Source organism: Zingiber officinale, chromosome 6A, assembly GCF_018446385.1.
Source record: "Zingiber officinale cultivar Zhangliang chromosome 6A, Zo_v1.1, whole genome shotgun sequence".
Taxonomy (NCBI): Eukaryota; Viridiplantae; Streptophyta; class Magnoliopsida; order Zingiberales; family Zingiberaceae; genus Zingiber; species Zingiber officinale.
This window is the reverse complement of record NC_055997.1, coordinates 146,342,468-146,359,546: the sequence shown is the minus strand read 5'-3', so window position 1 is coordinate 146,359,546 and position 17,079 is coordinate 146,342,468. Positions and strand designations below refer to the sequence as shown.

General features: G+C 38.8%; 3 protein-coding genes across 6 annotated transcripts; all 3 read left to right on the top strand.

Annotated features, from left to right (window-relative positions):
• Positions 1-260: 260 nt before the first annotated feature.
• On the top strand, positions 261-3,534 carry LOC121998549 (G-type lectin S-receptor-like serine/threonine-protein kinase At4g27290). The gene is made up of 6 exons (XM_042553518.1): positions 261-1,846; positions 1,930-2,072; positions 2,142-2,352; positions 2,423-2,660; positions 2,730-2,880; positions 2,952-3,534. Exons 1-6 carry the CDS (start codon positions 454-456, stop codon positions 3,258-3,260), a joined length of 2,445 nt encoding a protein of 814 aa, XP_042409452.1. The 5' UTR covers positions 261-453; the 3' UTR covers positions 3,261-3,534.
• A 1,695-nt stretch (positions 3,535-5,229) lies between these two features.
• On the top strand, positions 5,230-9,194 carry LOC121998548 (vesicle-associated protein 4-2-like). Of its 4 annotated transcripts, none has more exons than XR_006116534.1 (9): positions 5,231-5,646; positions 6,171-6,241; positions 6,319-6,400; positions 6,493-6,611; positions 7,394-7,471; positions 7,564-7,683; positions 7,784-7,969; positions 8,465-8,610; positions 8,720-9,194. XR_006116534.1 is itself a non-coding variant. In XM_042553516.1 (7 exons), the coding sequence occupies exons 1-7, from the start codon at positions 5,352-5,354 to the stop codon at positions 7,841-7,843; spliced, it is 810 nt and encodes a 269-aa protein (XP_042409450.1). In that variant the 5' UTR covers positions 5,230-5,351; the 3' UTR covers positions 7,844-8,188. The 4 variants fall into 4 exon arrangements, 2 of the variants coding, with proteins under 2 accessions (XP_042409450.1, XP_042409449.1); XR_006116533.1 differs by having other exon boundaries at positions 8,714-9,194; XM_042553516.1 differs by lacking the exons at positions 8,465-8,610; positions 8,720-9,194 and having other exon boundaries at positions 5,230-5,646; positions 6,319-6,385; positions 7,784-8,188.
• Positions 9,195-13,965: 4,771 nt separating this feature from the next.
• On the top strand, positions 13,966-16,634 carry LOC121998547 (internal alternative NAD(P)H-ubiquinone oxidoreductase A1, mitochondrial-like). Its single transcript, XM_042553514.1, has 9 exons — positions 13,966-14,100; positions 14,228-14,825; positions 14,906-15,122; positions 15,202-15,362; positions 15,462-15,527; positions 15,614-15,777; positions 15,858-15,972; positions 16,054-16,233; positions 16,321-16,634. The coding sequence occupies exons 2-9, from the start codon at positions 14,232-14,234 to the stop codon at positions 16,474-16,476; spliced, it is 1,653 nt and encodes a 550-aa protein (XP_042409448.1). The 5' UTR covers positions 13,966-14,100; positions 14,228-14,231; the 3' UTR covers positions 16,477-16,634.
• The last annotated feature ends 445 nt before the right edge of the window (positions 16,635-17,079 follow it).

Here is a 17,079-nt window from a genome sequence, read left to right as displayed (position 1 = left end):
TTTCTTTTAAATTTTGCCCTTTAATTCTTCGTGTGGGCCATGCTTGCCTTGTCAACTTCGTAATATGAATCTGTTGGCCTTCTATTGGTGTAAAATGATATCCTCCGTTAGAGGGGACAATCTTTCGGCGCGGGGGCTCTTATTGGGTTGCTTCTACCAAGATAGATATTCTTGTCCATATGCGTTGACTTTTGACTAGTCAAAGTCACCGTCAAATCCATTTTTCTGCAAAGTGCAGCGCGCTTGCTTTCGTTGCCATCGGCAACTTTACTTTCGTCTTCTTGAGGTTAATCCTTGCCCTAGAAAAGCTGGAGCAGTCCTTTTCTTTTGGGGCCGGCTGTCGTCATCTGTTGCGGCGATGATTACACTGATCGACGATCAATTCCAAGAGATTTATCTGGCCCGTTCGCGTTGAAGCTGGCCTGATCGCCAGGCTTGGTGATTCCGCCCGCCATGGTCCGGAGAGCCCTGCTCCTTCTCTTCCTCATCGCCGTTTGCTTCGCCGGCGACAATTTGACCCCTGACGAACCCCTCCTCGACGCCTCCGACGCCACCTTGATCTCCTCCGGGGACAAGTTTGAGTTGGGCTTCTTCAGCCCCGATCCCACCTCCCCCAACCGCTACGTCGGCATATGGTTCTACAACATGGCTCCCCAAACCGTGGTTTGGGTCGCCAACCGCCGGACCCCGGTCGTCGGCCGCTCCGGGAACCTCTCCGTGACCTCCGCCGGTATGCTAATCCTCTCGGATGGCAACTCCACTATCTGGTCCTCCTCCGGCTCGCCTGCCCTTGCAAACCCGGTCGCGCGGCTGCTCGATACTGGAAACTTCGTCGTCGGCGAGACCGGCAGCAGTGGCTCGCCGACGTGGCAGAGCTTCGACTTGCCGACCGACACGCTTCTCCCGGGGATGCAAATCGGGATCAACTTGACCAGCGGTCGCCGCGCCAACCTCACCGCGTGGCGAACGGCCGTCGATCCTTCGCCCGGCGACTTCGTCATGGGCGTCGACTGGCGCGGCGTCCCGCAGATGGTCGTGTGGCGCGGCACACAGCCGTACTGGCGCGCGGGGCCGTCCAACGGCCTCTACCTCAGCGGCGCGCCGCAGATGTACACCGAGAACCTGGTAGACTACCAGTACACCATCGACGGCCGCGACTTCCTCCTCGGCTACACCCTCCGCAACCCCTCCATCACCACCCGTATCACCCTCAACTACTCGGGCTTGAACCAGATCCAGACGTGGGTGGACGGGAGCCAGGCGTGGAACGTGCGCGGCTATGTGCCGCTGGATCCCTGCGACTACTACGGCACCTGCGGCCCCTACGGCGTCTGCTACCCCAACACCTCGCCCCTGTGCCAGTGCCTGCCGGGATTCCACCCGGAGAACGAACATAACTGGGATCTCCTCAGGGATTGGTCGGACGGCTGCCTGAGGAACACAAACTTGGACTGCCGGAACGGCACCGATGGGTTCTTCAAGCAGAGCGGAGTCAAGCTGCCGGACACATCGACGGCGGAGCTGTACGAGAGCATCAATCTGGACGAGTGCGAGACACGGTGCTTGAGCAACTGCTCCTGCGCGGCCTACGCTAGCGCCAACATCAGCAGCGGCGGCAGCGGGTGCATCATTTGGACTGCTGCGCCGACGGACATCAAGTGCTTCTCCGACAGCGGGTCAGGGCAGGATCTCTACATCCGTCTGGCGGCCGCCGACATGATTGCCATCTCAGAATCAAGCAAATCTAACCGAGGTCGTCAGGCCATGATTATCTCCGTCTCTTGTGCGGGGATCTTCCTCGCGGCGCTCGTCGCTTCCGTTTTGCTAATTCGGAAGATGAGAAGAAGTACGGCCAATCCCACTTCATCAGACCTCTTTTTCTACTCCACCATCAGCAGCCATAATAACAGGGTGCGTTTCTGTTAACAGAGAATTCCATTCCTGAAGAAGGAGGAGGAGAAGAAGAAGACCTAGACCTGCCTCTGTTCGATCTAAGCTCGATCGAAGATGCCACCGGCAACTTCTCCATTGCCAACAAGCTCGGTGAAGGAGGATTTGGCCCAGTCTACAGAGTACGCACACTGTACCTTGAACTCGGAGAAGGTGACTCGACGCTGAATTAATGTGTTCATTGATTACAGGGTAGCTTACGCGAAGGGCAAGAGATCGCCGTGAAGAGGCTTTCCAAAACCTCAGCGCAGGGAGCCGATGAGTTCAAGAACGAGGTGATGCTGATCGCCAAGCTGCAGCACAGGAATCTCGTTAGGCTTCTCGGTTGCTGCATTCAAGCGGGAGAAAGGATTCTGATGTATGAGTACATGCCTCATGGAAGCTTAGACACCTTCTTGTTTGGTCAGTGGTGCCCTCCCTTTGTTTCATCATAATGAAGATTTGGGGATGTTAAACTTTGATAATTGAGCAGATATCGAGAACCGGTTGCTGGCCGATTGGCAAACGCGATACAATATCATAGTCGGAATTGCTCGAGGACTTCTTTATCTCCATCACGATTCGAGATACAGGATCATCCATAGGGATTTGAAGTTGAGTAACATCCTCCTCGACAAAGATTTGACTCCCAAGATTTCAGACTTTGGAATGGCAAGGATATTCGGAGGTGATGAAATGATGGGAAACACCACTAAAGTGGTGGGAACTTAGTGAGTATTCTCTTTGAGACATTCTACAATTGTTTGCTTATGTTCTAACTATCTATCTCCTTTGTTTAGTGGATATATGTCGCCTGAATATGCAATGGATGGAATTTTCTCGATAAAGTCAGACGTATTCAGCTTCGGTGTGATCATGCTCGAGATAGTGAGCGGTAGAAAGAATCGAGGAATTTATAATTATATGCACCATAAAAATCTCATCGGATATGTAAGTAAACCTAAAATATTTATTCTTTTGTGTTTTTTGAGGGTCACATTTCAAATATTGTTATGTTGCAGCTGTGGAGCCTATGGAAGGAGGATAAAGCATTAGAACTAGTTGATGATTCGTTGGCTCAATCGTTCCCTATCAATGAAGTTTTAGCATGTATAAAGGTCGGTCTCTTATGCGTTCAAGAACGACCCGAAGATAGACCAACCATGTCGTCGGTGCTACTAATGTTAAGCAGTGATGCTTCTATGTTACCGGAACCAAAGCCGCCTGGTTTCGTAGTGACAAAGGAACCATCTGAAACTGATACGTCGACGAGCAAGGGTGACTCGCTCACTAGGAACCATCTCTCGATCACAGTCCTAGATGGTCGATAGCACAGAGAGTACATTTTTGTTAGCCTTGTGACAAACTTCTCATGGTAACTGCATGTCTGCATCAACCAGGTTAAGTATGCCCATGTTGTATATACTGAGGATTTTGATAGCAATGAATTAGTAGAGAGCATTCAGCAAACTGTTTGACAAAATGCAAAGATGTTCTGAGTTGTAATTCTATACAAACATTAGATAAATGTATTTTGACATTTTTACATTGTCCATATCAACAAGAAAATGTCTATTAACAGTCAAAGAGAGCCTTTTTGATTTATTATAAAAGGGCGTGTATTGAAAGTGAGTCTTCCTGCAATCTTAAGCCTATTATGGAAATAATTTTTTATAAAATATAAAGTAAAATTATATATAATAGATTCAATATGATGTGATTCTTTAAAATGTCTTTTATGATTTATTTATCTGTATATAATCGGAGCCTAAATGAATATTATCATCTTTTACTCTAATATGATTAGACTCTTTCTCAGACCTCTCCCTTTTATCAAAAGAGTATTTCATCTTGTACATTTTTATTTTTAAAACTATTTTTATTTTCGCTGATTTTATAGCCTCTATGAATTTATCTATTACAATATTAACATTTCAAATAAAATTAGATTATAATAATTATAAATCATAACTAATATAACATAAACCTTTCAATTCTAATCAACATTAATAAACTATGTTATAGTGATAATATGAGTATTTCATCTTTATTAATACTGATCAATATTATATTATAGTAAATTTATTTATTTATTTATTTATTTATTATTATTATTATTATTATTATTATTATTATTATTAGTTTGATCAACATTAATCATTGTGTATATTCATAATTTTTATAATTTGGATATGTCATTGCTAGTTAATATTAGTTAACATTGTTCAATACATGATAATATTATATTATAACAACGGTAAAATAGAGAAAAATCCCGAATCATAACTTGAATTTTGCATGCAATCTCCACTCATAAAAAACTTTATTTCCACTCTCTACATGCAAAGTTTTGTTTGTTTCAACTCTGTCATGCAAATATTATGATCTAATTGCCCCTCAAATTTTTTAGGTATAAAATGTCCAAAAATGAGTATAATTCCTCTTAAATTCAGCACTTTACATTAGAATTGAGTATATTTTCTATTAAATTGAGCATATTTTTTCCTGTTTTAATATAATTTCTCCTAAATTCAGCACCATGTAAAAAGAAAATCTAGTATATTTTCTATTCAATTAAGTATCATTTAAAGAAAATCTAGTATATTTTCTATCCAATTGAGTATCATTTAAAGAAAATCTAGTATATTCGAGTATATTTTCTATTAAAATTGTCATTCATATTTTTGAGGTATAAATAGTCTAAAAATGAGTATAATTCCTATTAAATTCAGTATTTTAAACTAGAATCGAGTATATTTTCTATTAAATTGAGTACGACATTTTTCCTATTTAATATAATTCCTCCTAAATTCAGTACCATTTAAAAAAAATCTAGTATATTTTTCATCCAATTGAGTATCATTTAAAGAAAATCTAGTATATTTTTCATCTAATTGAGTATCATTTAAAGAAAATTTAGTATATTTTTCATTCAATTGAGGTGGAAAAAGAATCGTATTCAATTTGATAGAAAATATACTAGATTCTAGTTTAATATATTGAATTTAAGAGGATTTATACTTATTTTTAGATTTTTTTTATTTAAAATATCAGGGGCAATTAGGTAAGTATATTAGACTAGGGAGTGAAAATAAAGTTTTTTCCAATGGGAAGTGCATGCAAAGTTGTGTTTGCCAATGGGGACTCCATGCAAATTTATCCTAACAACAATTATAAAGTAATATAAATAATTTATTTTGATTAATATTAATGAATATTATGTTATACTAATTAAGGAGTAGTTGTTGTAATTGTGGGGGAAAATGTGTGGATATATATTTCAAAGTGGGTAAGCGGATGTGAAGTCGATACCTCCGCTGAATTTGAATCCTGCTTCCTGTCGGCGTCAAGTCCGCCCTTCTCTTCCTTTTGGCTTTCCTTTCTTCTCCGTTATTCAGATCGGATAGCTGCCAGCGCCAGCGATGGCGCTAGCTGACGAGAGGGCCGAGCCGTCTGACGGCGGAAAGATTTGGAAGCTCTGCCGGATTCCATTCTGGCAGGCGGGCGCCTCCTCCTCGTCTTCCGCGGCGGCGGCGGCGAGTCACCGCCACATCAGCCATGGTCCCGACGCGCGGGCGGCAGAGAGATCCGACACGCAGTACCCGACGACCTCCCGCGGCGGGGGCGGGAGAGGATCGGTCTCGTCGGTGGCCAAGTCGCTGCTGCCCGTCCGGCGCTGCCTCCGTCTCGATCCCTCGAGCAAGCTCTACTTCCCTTGTGAGTTTCATTCGCCTTATTTCCTTTTCCTCGCAGACGAATTACCGATTTTGGTAGCACTCCTGTGAATTTCAACTTTGGCTTAAACTGAATACTTGGTGTTAAATGAGGGAAGTTTTGATCTTCTCTTGTTGACTTACTGATCGATCTACTCAAAATCTACATTTTATGTCGAATCTATAGAACAAGAAGTGGTGAACTAACTGTTTTCTTTTTCTTCCTGTGCTATTTATGTGATCTTTAGGGGGAAAATTTAATAATCATACGAGGATCAAAGCTTCTTCGCTTGCTACAACTAATTAGTTATATTTGTGCGGTCTAATTACCTGTTATAATTGTCGTTTATCAGTGTTCATCAGAACAGTGTGTTGCGTACTTTCCTATTTTGCGAATAAGTTCACTCATTCTCGTGTGTTTTGTGTTTCATCTGATCTTTATCATAAATTGGAAGTTTGGAATGTATAACTTCTTGGTTGGTATAGTTACTCATCTTTGCTCACTGCATATGTTCTTTTATGTTGAAGATGAACCTGGGAAGCAAGTCAAGAGTGCAATCAGGATTAAAAATACAAGCAAATCACATGTGGCATTTAAGGTTCGTCCAGCATTTGCGATCTTTTTGCTTCTGTCTGTTTCGAATGAGGTATTGCTGATATCAATTTCTGATATTAGTTTCAAACCACCTCGCCAAAGAGCTGTTTCATGCGCCCTCCTGGAGCAATACTTTCTCCCGGCGAAAGTATCGTTGCAACTGGTTCATTCCTTCATATTTCAGCTTATCTTTTTATTGCTGTCTCTTATATGGACATGGCCATTTTGGTCTCATTGCAAACTTCAATTTTGCAGTTTTCAAGTTCGTGGAGCGTCCAGAGAACAGTGTAAAAGCACTAGATCAGAAAACCAAGGTTAAGTTTAAGATTGTAAGTTTGAAGGTCAAAGAGCAAATGGAGTATGTGCCTGAATTGGTGAGATATCATAAACCAAACCTTTTATTGACCTTAATTTTGATGCAAAACATATTGACATTTAATAAACCTTTCCATGGGGAAGATTGTGACATGTTATGTTTTGGGTAAATTTGTTGCTACACATAAATCATATGTATATATTATTGAGTTTGGTACAAATCATAATAATTTACCTGAGATAGGGCAATACTAGCAAGTACCTGAAATTGAATGATAGGTTTCAGATAGTATTCAGCATCTCATGTTGGTGATCCAAGATTAAAGGGATACCTGCAGTCTCCTAAATCTGAATGCTTAAAAAAAAAAAAAAACTGTTCATGTTCCACTATTCTTCAAGTATCATTCGAAGACATGCAATGTGCATTGAAGATTTTAGCCATTTAGGTGGCACATAGATTGCTCATTAAAATGCTACCATATAGTTGAAAAATTGTTGAGCTATACTTTCATATGTTGGACACTATCAACAGTAATGTTTTCCTTTTCTTATATTCTTGTTAGTGAAGGGGAGCCTTGGCACAACTTAAAGTTGTTGCTTTATGACCAAAAGGTCATAAGTTCGAATTATGAAAACAGCCTCTTGTAAAAAGTAGGATAAGGCTACGTACAATGGATCCTTCTCCGGGACCCCACATAGTTGGAGCTTCGTGTACCAGGCTGTCCTTTTTTTTTTTAATATTCTTGTTAGTTTTTTCTTTAAAAGTTTTCTACAACCCTGCTTGATTGCATATTGGACTGGAAGTAACATTCTGAGGCATGGTCATATGCATGTCCAACAGTTCGATGAGCAGAAAGATCAGGTCTATGTGGAGCAAATCCTAAGGGTTGTATTCTTGAATCCTGAGCGTCCAAGCACTGTAAGTCAATTAAGTTGAATTATGTTACACAAATCACCCCCTTTCTTGAAACATGCTGCATAACTTGGCTAACATGTTGGAACATGTTGAAGCAATTGGATAAATTGAAACGACTGCTAGCCGAGGCTGATGCTACAGTTGAGGCTCGAAAGAAACAGCCTGAAGATACTGGACCAAAAATTCTGGGTGAAGGGCTTGTTATTGATGAATGGGTAAATTCTATCCTGATCAACAACAACATTATTGGACACTAAACTTTTGGACAAATTTGTTATTTTAATTATGTACATAATTCTTGTTTGTTTTTATCAGAAAGAGCGCAGGGAAAGGTATCTAGTTCGACAACAGATTGAATTGGTTGATTCTATATAGCGCAGTATTTTGGTCGTCCACATCAATTCAGTAGTCAATGACGCCTGGAAAAACATTTACTTTGCTCCAACTCGACTTCCCAGCCTGTTGGAGAGTAGATGCTTGTGATTGCTGTACTCAAATAAGGTTCTTCCTGCTTGTAGTTAGATTCTGCTGATGAAATAAACAAGTAAAATTTCAGCTTTACTTCAATGTATAATTACTTAAGAAATTCTAGCGAGTGCGTCATGAATATCAATAGATCAGTGAGTTGGTTCGAAGTGACAGAAATCTACAAAGTGGGTTACAATCGCAGCTTCATGTTGTTTCGTGTTGTGGTAATCTGGAATTGAGTTATTTTCACAATTGTGCTTTGATCTTCTCACTCACAAATAGCTAAATTAGATGACAAATGACACGACGGAGAATTGTGTCTTATACTTCGTCAAAAATTTTGTTGTGTTATGGCAAATCTAAACATGGATTAACCCGTCGGACCTTAAAAATACATTAATTCATTGATCTATTCTGTCTCAGATTGAACAAAATTGAAGCCGGTCGTCAGGCGTTTTAACCAAAGCGTCTCGTTTAGTTTTGTTGCCTCACAATTCATATAAATAGGGGATCTACATGCCATTGCAGGTCAACAAGAGTTTTTGTGAGGTGAAGAAGAAGAAGAAGAAGAAGAAGAAGAAGAGAGTTAGCTGCCATGGCAAGCAATGGATCTTCTACATTTTACTTATTGTCCCTCGTCCTAGCTCTCCTTCTCCTTGTCTCCTCGGCCGAGGGTAAGCCTTAACTGCTACTGAGCTAAGATGATCAAAAACTAAATTTACTTTCGTACTAATCTTCCCTCCAAAATCTCTTATCAAACTAACATCTTTTTCTTAGCTTTAGCTTTCGGGATCGGGAGGGCGCCAATGCCTGCACCTCTAGCTCCGAGGTGCAACGATGTCTACGGAGCAAAGCAAGGTGACACATGCTTTGCAGTGGCTCAGATGTTCAATTTGACGCCTGCTCAATTCAGTGCGATCAACCCTAACCTTGATTGCGACAAGGTTTTCATAGGCCAGTGGCTTTGCGTCAAGGGGACTACCGCTTGATGGGATCGCCATGGTCTCCTTCACTTATACTTGGATCTGCCTTATATATTGTGCTCGGGCAAATAAGATTGTTCTATGTATTCTGATAAGTCGATCCTTCAGAGTTCATATCTTCAAAATGAATTGAATTAAGAGTTAATTTCACTTCTTTTGCATTGTGCTTATCATTGTTATTGTTGAATGAGAAGTTCAACTTAGGAACCAAGTAAGCAACAATGGATGAAGTGTATAATGCTTTCTCAAGTTTGGCATGAAGATAATTCCATCCATGTTTAGTGTGTGTTTTTATGAATTACATTCTTAATTTCTCCATTACCATTAGTACCTTCAATTATATATAAATTAGTTTTCCTTGCCAATGCTAAATGTTTCTAATAATCATGAATATACAATATTTGCGCTAGATTTTTTTTATATAAAAATATAATATGGTTGTTTACCTCTATATATATATATATATATATATATATATATATATATATATATATATATATATATATATATATATATCCTTGTTCCTTTCTTACATTGAACCTAAACTTACCAAGTATGGGGGACCATTGAGATAGTTTTTTTGAAATCATTTTGATAGAAAATTAAAAGAATATCTTTTTATGGTATTATCGAAAAAGTATTTTTTTTCTTTCAAAATTTATCAAAATAGCATTCTATTTATAATTTGTTATATAAAATGTCTCTATGCTCCATCTTACAGTTGTTTTGTGCAAAACAGCATCATCACTTTGAAACTACTTTATATAAAATAATATCACTTTTAGAGTTGCTATACAAAGCAATTCCATATAAGTTTACGATATGAGTTGGATTATTAAGTCATGAGTTAAATATATCAAAGGAGCAATTAAGAATTTATGAGATAATAAAAAAAAAATAGAAAATTTTATTGTTAGAAAACAATAAAACAATAAAATTGTTACTATGTGATCTTCCAATTCGAATTGTGATAATAACCCTACAATAGAAGACAATCATTTGCTATTGATCGTCTTTTTATTATATCAATCGCCCTTTTGGGTATTTTTTGTATTATTTATTTTATCTTATAGCTTTACTTCTTCATACATAAGCATTAACACGATTTAAACGAATCAAATGGTAAGCTTGTTCATCAAGTTCATTTACAATTAGGTGGCTATTTGCAAGCATTACACTCGTATTTATTTATACTTCAACAGCACCTATAAACTTTTAAAAATATAAATCATCCTTGGATGTAATTTAGATGATTAACATATGACATCTTTAACGTAATAGTAAAAATTGATTGTGACGATCTAACATTTATTTCATTATATATTTATAATCTATATATTTATATTTATCTTTTTTTTATATCTATAAAATTAATATTAGGAGCCGTTAAAATAAGTAGATCTTTAGATTTTTTTTTATAAGTCCATTCAAAGTCGCTTGCAATTTTACACGACTTATTAACAGTTCAAGTGGGAAACGTTTTCGATGTCGTGTCTTTTCTGACGGTGGCACATGCAAATCAGTATAATTTAATGCATGTCCATGTTCTCCAAAGTCTCATCAATTACTTTCCTCATGCTTCAATTTCCACACAATTATTTTTGCTCCATACGAATGGCGTGCCTATTTTTTTCTAATAAAGGAATAACTCACTTGATTTTTTTTAATAAAAAAAAGTGTGTACGATAATATTGGTACATGCATGGTTACTACAATAATTTCTGGTATAAAATATCTCACTCAATTTATAATTTTATAATGGAAAAGATCCTGTGCAATGGCGGACGCAGGGGGCGCGAGGGGGTACGGAAACACCCCTTGCTTTTGGAAATAAATAATAATAATAATATAATTATGATTAACAAATAAAGGGTATACTTTTAATTTTTTTAAATTTAATGGACTTTTTCTCAAAAGTGTCATTAAAAACACTTTTCCCTTTCCTTTCTCATTCACGAACTTTTTTCCAGCCGACAGCAATTTTCTTTCTTTCTCATTCCTGAACTTTTGGCCGCGGCTTTTGTTTTCTTTCTTTCTCGTTCCTGATAATTTTCCAGAAACTTTTTAGCAGCCGAATCTTTTTTTTTCTAAGCCAACCCTTTTTTCTTCAAATTAAAAACCCTAATCACACTAAAAGATCTCATTATTTCCCCCTCTTCGATCTCCTCAAACCGTTGTCCTTATCTTTGTCGCCTCTTCACTTCGTCGATACCTCACGCCAGTGACGCCACTACTGTTCGCGGTTCACCTGTTCCGTCGACACCGCTGCCACTGTCGACGCCGATGGTCCTCCACAACAAGCAAAATCTCTTCAATTTTAGGTGAATTCTGTTCCTTATTTAATCTAATTTCTAATTTCATGATTTATTCTTGGTAATACTTAATTGTTATGTTGATTGCATAAATTAATAATTTTGAGAAATTGACATATGTTTTGGAGAAAATTTTAAAACGAAGTATTGAGTCTTCTAAGAATTCAATGGAAGAAAATAGTAAGAAAAAATATTCTCACGTTGAATTCAACCCGGATGATGTTGTTAGTGACCCAGGGCTACGCAAACCAATTAATGAATTTGATATTTCTATTAGAGATCAGATTTGAAGAAAATATTTGATTAGAGGATCTTGTCAACCATTTGGTCATAGTTATCCCTAAGACAATTTAGTAAAGAGCATATTTCCAAGTTGTTTGGTTTAAAAAAATTTCATAGTTAGAGTACAGTATATCAAAAGATGCAGTTTTTTGTTTTTGGTGTTATCTCTTTAAAAATTCTTATAGAGGATGTCTTCTTTGAGCACCCCTCTAAATTTTTTGTCTGATCCGCCACTGATCCTGTGTAAGGATAAATGTCCTCCCGTAATTTATTTATTTTAAGACGATGTATCATATTAGAGGAGTCGATAAGATAATGATTTCAATTATGTATAATTATAGCTTTTATGAGTTGGCACAATTTGTATTTATATGGATGTCTATAGGGATGTAATCGAGTCGAGCTGAGTCAAACTCTTGAATATTTGAGCTTGGATCGTTTATAATCGAGTCAAGCTCAAATTTTATTTAACGAATATATTTATGGCTCATGAGCTTATTCGAACTTTTATCGAACCTAAACGAGTTTAATAAATATAAATTATAAATTTAAATATTCATTAAAAACTAACTTATATATTTAGATAAAATTATAATATTATTATTAAAATTTATAATTTTATTCTAATAAATAAATTTAATATATTTATCTATATTTTTCATAAATAGAGTGTAAAATCTATAAATTTAATATCAAAATTATTATTATTTTTATTTAAAAATTGATTCATGAGCTTAACGAATGTGTTCACGAGCTAACGAGCCGAGTATTGTGAAGTTTGAGCTCGACTTATTTATCTTGACGAGCCAAATTAAACGAGCTCAAACAAGCTTTTATCGAATCGATTTTCGAATAGCTTACAAGTGACTTGGTTCATTTACACCCCTAGATGTCTGTCACAATTGGTCCATGAATATTTATCCTCTTTTAGAATGTGTGAGTCCTCTTGAAGAGGCCACTAAAATGATCGCTTTCCTATCTAAATTTTTAATCTAAATGTGAGCGGTTGAAACAATTATAATTTTATAGTTGGTAAATATGTTATAACAATCACTATTTTATAACTATTATAGTACATATTTAATATGTTAAAAAATATTCACATTATAATGATTATGATTCATTTACTATAGTAATTATAAAATTATAATTGTTACGAATTAGATCTACTCCTCTAATATTTATGTTACAGCAACTATAAAAATCATAATTATTAAAACATGTGTAGTATTTACGGTTTGTAATTACTACAACTCGAACAATAAGTCTTACCATGCATCCGACCCGTTTAGAATTTAGGACGAAAATAATATTAAAAAAAAAAGAAACAGCATGCCCTTTCAATTTTCATTAAAAAAAAATTAAAATGAGAAGTCGTGATTAAAAAAAAACAATGTCCTTTTGATTTTTGTAAAAAAATCAAAAGTGATTTGGAAAAATTATATTAAAAACTCTCGCTCTTTTCCAACTGTTTTGGTGGGTCCCAGACTTTAACTGCCACTCAAACGAAACACCTTCCGCGAAACCAGGAAGAAGGAAAATAAAAACATGGAAACAAAGAAAAAATTGGGCAAAAATGGTCGTGTTCCAATTTCGTTTGAATTGGTTGGCAGTCAGTCAATCTTGGCGTCTGCCGTGTATCTTGGTGTTGTTGTTGTCTTGGTTTTTCTTTTTTCACCTATTTCTTAGGAAACGAAATGATAGACATGTGCATTCATAACTAGACCAATTACCCTAATAACATTTATTTATATAAAAAAATGTAACTCCCATTTATTTAAATAAAAGCAACCCTAAGATTTGAGATAATAAAACTTGACATCACCATTGAATAAGTCTCTTCAACTCGAGTCAGGTTAAAAGATCTTTGAATAAAGTATTTTCATAGTTTGGGCATAAATTTCTTTGGAAAGAATTTTCTAAAGCTCTTCTCGTAGAAAAAATTCTTAGGGAAATACCATTTTTGCACCTCTCCTCGCACATTTCTATAGAGCTTTGGAAAATAAGACCAAAAACCTCAAAACACATCTCATTTCATTTCATTCCATTCCATGTAGATACAAACTAAAACTCATTTTTTAGGTTAAGATTCTTAGTATTTATTATTTTATTAATATTATTTGCTGTGCCCAACCCATCCTTGACGGTGGACAATTCAAAGCTTCACTTAATTCCTTCAACAAAACGTGCACTTCATTCTTTTAATTTCCCTCTTTATTTTTTTTCCTTTTCTTCCCAATTTTTTAAATCATTATAAAAATTCTCTGCCAACAAAAAGAGAGCATAATACATTGAATTGAATTGAATTGAAGTTTAAATTCAAATTCTATTTTTACAAGTTATAGCATAATAAATAAAAAACACATTTTTAATTATTTTTATTTGTCCTTTCAAAACTCGTTCTTTCTTGAATAGTAAGTCAAGATTTTTTTTTTCTCCTTTTGTTTTTTAAAAAAAACCATTACTATAAATATATATGTATAGTTTGCCCTATTCTCAATTCTGCGACTGTGTGAAGTTGCCGACTGTTCTTCATCGGCAAGCTCAGGCTCAAGCTTCGTCCCCTTGTGATCTGCATCTCATTCAGGTAAGGATGCCAAATTTGCAGTTTTTATTGGAGTTCTCCCAATTTCTTGGAGTTCAATCTCTAGTTTTTATATGTTTGTTCTTGATTCTTCCTCAACGCGGTCAAAATCACAACTTTGTTTATGTAGATCGATGCAGAACATGGCTTTTTCTAAGATTGCGAAGGCTGCATTGAGCCAGTCACGAAGCAGAACGGCCGCCGGAGGCATGCACTACAGACCGGAAACGCTCTTCCGCGCCGGGGTTCCCTCCGGCCAACCGTACCACACTCTGCTCAATGGAGCTCGCCACTTGTCTCCGATTAGAAGAGCCGGCGTCTTCGGAGACGAGAGCAGAGCCATCAGCCACACGCCGCACTCCCAATCCCCCTCGGCCTCGGCCGCGGCCGCCGCCCGAAAAGACGACTTCGCGGACGAAGGCGACGAGAGACTGCCGGGGCTGGAGGCCACCAAGCCCGGCCAGAAACCCAGGGTGGTGGTCCTCGGCACCGGCTGGGCCGGCTGCCGGTTCTTCAAAGGCCTGGACGCGAATCTTTACGACATCGTGTGCATCTCCCCCAGGAACCACATGGTCTTCACGCCTCTGCTGGCCTCCACCTGCGTCGGGACGCTCGAGTTCCGCTCCGTCGCCGAGCCGGTCAGCCGGATCCAGTCCGCCCTCGCCAGATCCCCCGACTCCTACTTCTACCTCGCCTCCTGCACCGGCATCGACACCGACAAACACGAGGCAACCAGCTCAACCACTCCTCTACACCATATCCGACGGCGACTCGCTCGACTTGCGCTGACTGTTTCAGCCGTTTGCAGGTGTACTGTGAGTCCGTTCCCGGCGACGGGCAGCCGCCTCATTCCCCGCACCGCTTCAGAGTCGCATACGACAAGCTGGTCATCGCAGCCGGTGCGGACCCTCTGACCTTTAACATCAAAGGAGTCAAAGAGAACGCCATGTTTCTCCGCGAGGTTAACCATGCTCAAGAAATCCGAAGGAAGCTTCTCTTGAACCTGATGCTCTCCGAATCCCCCGGCAAGTGGCATCTGCATCTGCTCTTAGCGAATTTCCTCCAAGTTCCGATCATCACTGTGTTTTCGTGTGGAATGTGCAGGCATATCCGAGGACGAGAAGAAGCGACTTCTGCACTGCGTCGTCGTAGGCGGCGGCCCGACCGGAGTAGAATTCAGCGGTGAACTCAGCGATTTCATCATGAAAGATGTGCGCGAAAGGTATTCGCATGTGAAGGACTACATTCGAGTCACTCTCATCGAGGTGAACCCTTCAAGTTCAACATCATGCTTCTTCCTTTTCCTTCAAGATAAAACCAGGCGAATCACTTAGCTTGACGAGGCTTGATGGTTTCTTGAGCAGGCAAATGAGATACTGTCGTCGTTCGATATTAGCTTGAGGCAATATGCAACGAATCACTTGACAAGGGTAATGTAGATGCTAGCAAGTGCCATTTTTCTCCTTGTTTGCGAGCGTGGCTAATCGTCGAACAATTTGTGTGCATTCTTCTCCAGTCTGGAGTTCGCCTCGTGCGCGGCGTCGTCAAAGAGGTGCTTCCGGAAGTGATCCACCTTAACGATGGAACAAGCGTTCCTTATGGTCTCCTGGTCTGGTCGACTGGAGTTGGGCCTTCTCAGTTTATAAAATCTCTCAACTTTCCCCAATCCCCTGGAGGAAGGTTAGTGTGGCATTGAATTGTGCTGCTCAATTCTGTTTCGGAATCATGTTGAGAACAAACATGGCGATTTATGAATGCAGGATCGGTGTCGATCAATGGCTTCGAGTTCCCTCGGCGGAAGATGTTTTTGCACTTGGGGATTGTGCTGGCTTCCTTGAACAAACAGGGAAGCCAGTTCTTCCTGCTCTGGCTCAGGTCAGTCCCAACTTCTGATACTTCAGCTCGTCCATCAGTTTGATGTTAAAAATTATGACAATTGTGTGGTATGTCAAATAGGTTGCAGAGAGGGAAGGCAAGTACTTAGCTAACTTATTCAATCAGATCGGTAAGACGAATGCCGGGAAAGCTTATTGTGCCAAAGAGGTTCCTCTAGGAGATCCTTTCGTCTACAAGCATTTGGGGAGCATGGCATCGGTCGGGCGCTACAAAGCCTTAGTCGATCTAAGGCAGAACAAGGTAGAATCAAATCCATATTCTTTCTTAAGCACAAAGCCTTAGACTGAAACTAATTGTTGTGCATCATAAAACTGACATATCAAATAGGATGCAAAGGGTCTCTCGATGGCAGGGTTCGTCAGCTGGTTCATATGGCGTTCGGCCTATTTGACTCGCGTGGTGAGTTGGAGGAACAGATTTTACGTAGCCGTCAATTGGGCTACCACTCTAGTATTCGGCCGGGATAACTCGAGAATCGGTTGATACAGGCGATCCACATTTGTATTAGTGTTCTTCACACTGTTTGTTTCCTATATTCATTAGCATCTTATTTGTTTTAGGGTGATCAAGTGATCGGTAAACGTTCTTGATTGTAAACAATCTTTATAACAGAGCTATGGGCATATGAAATTATATTGGAATCTGGCCTTCTTCCCAACTCTACTCTCTATGATTGATACATCTTCAGAGGATTGAAGGATGTGTATTATATAACAATGTAGTAGTTTCAAATTATTGTCATCAAAATGAATGATTTACCTAGGAAATCTCTGAATTCTTGCAAAATTATGAGATATTACAGTAAAAAACTCACTACTCAACTCGGAGGCAGATCTCTATTTGAATTTTGATCCTCTTATTTGTTGTTTTAAGTATTTTACCATTGCATCACACTGAAGTTTCTTAGTACCAGACCTCCTCGAGCAGGCTCCCTCTTCATCTCTGCTTCTTTCCCACTGCCTCTGAAGTACCTGTATACTTGCTGAAAACAAAATGAACATATAAAAGAATCAAATAAATTCTTCTGTTTCTTTGGCTGAAAGAATCAAAGAACTACTGTCAAAACTCCAACAAGAGCTTGCACAA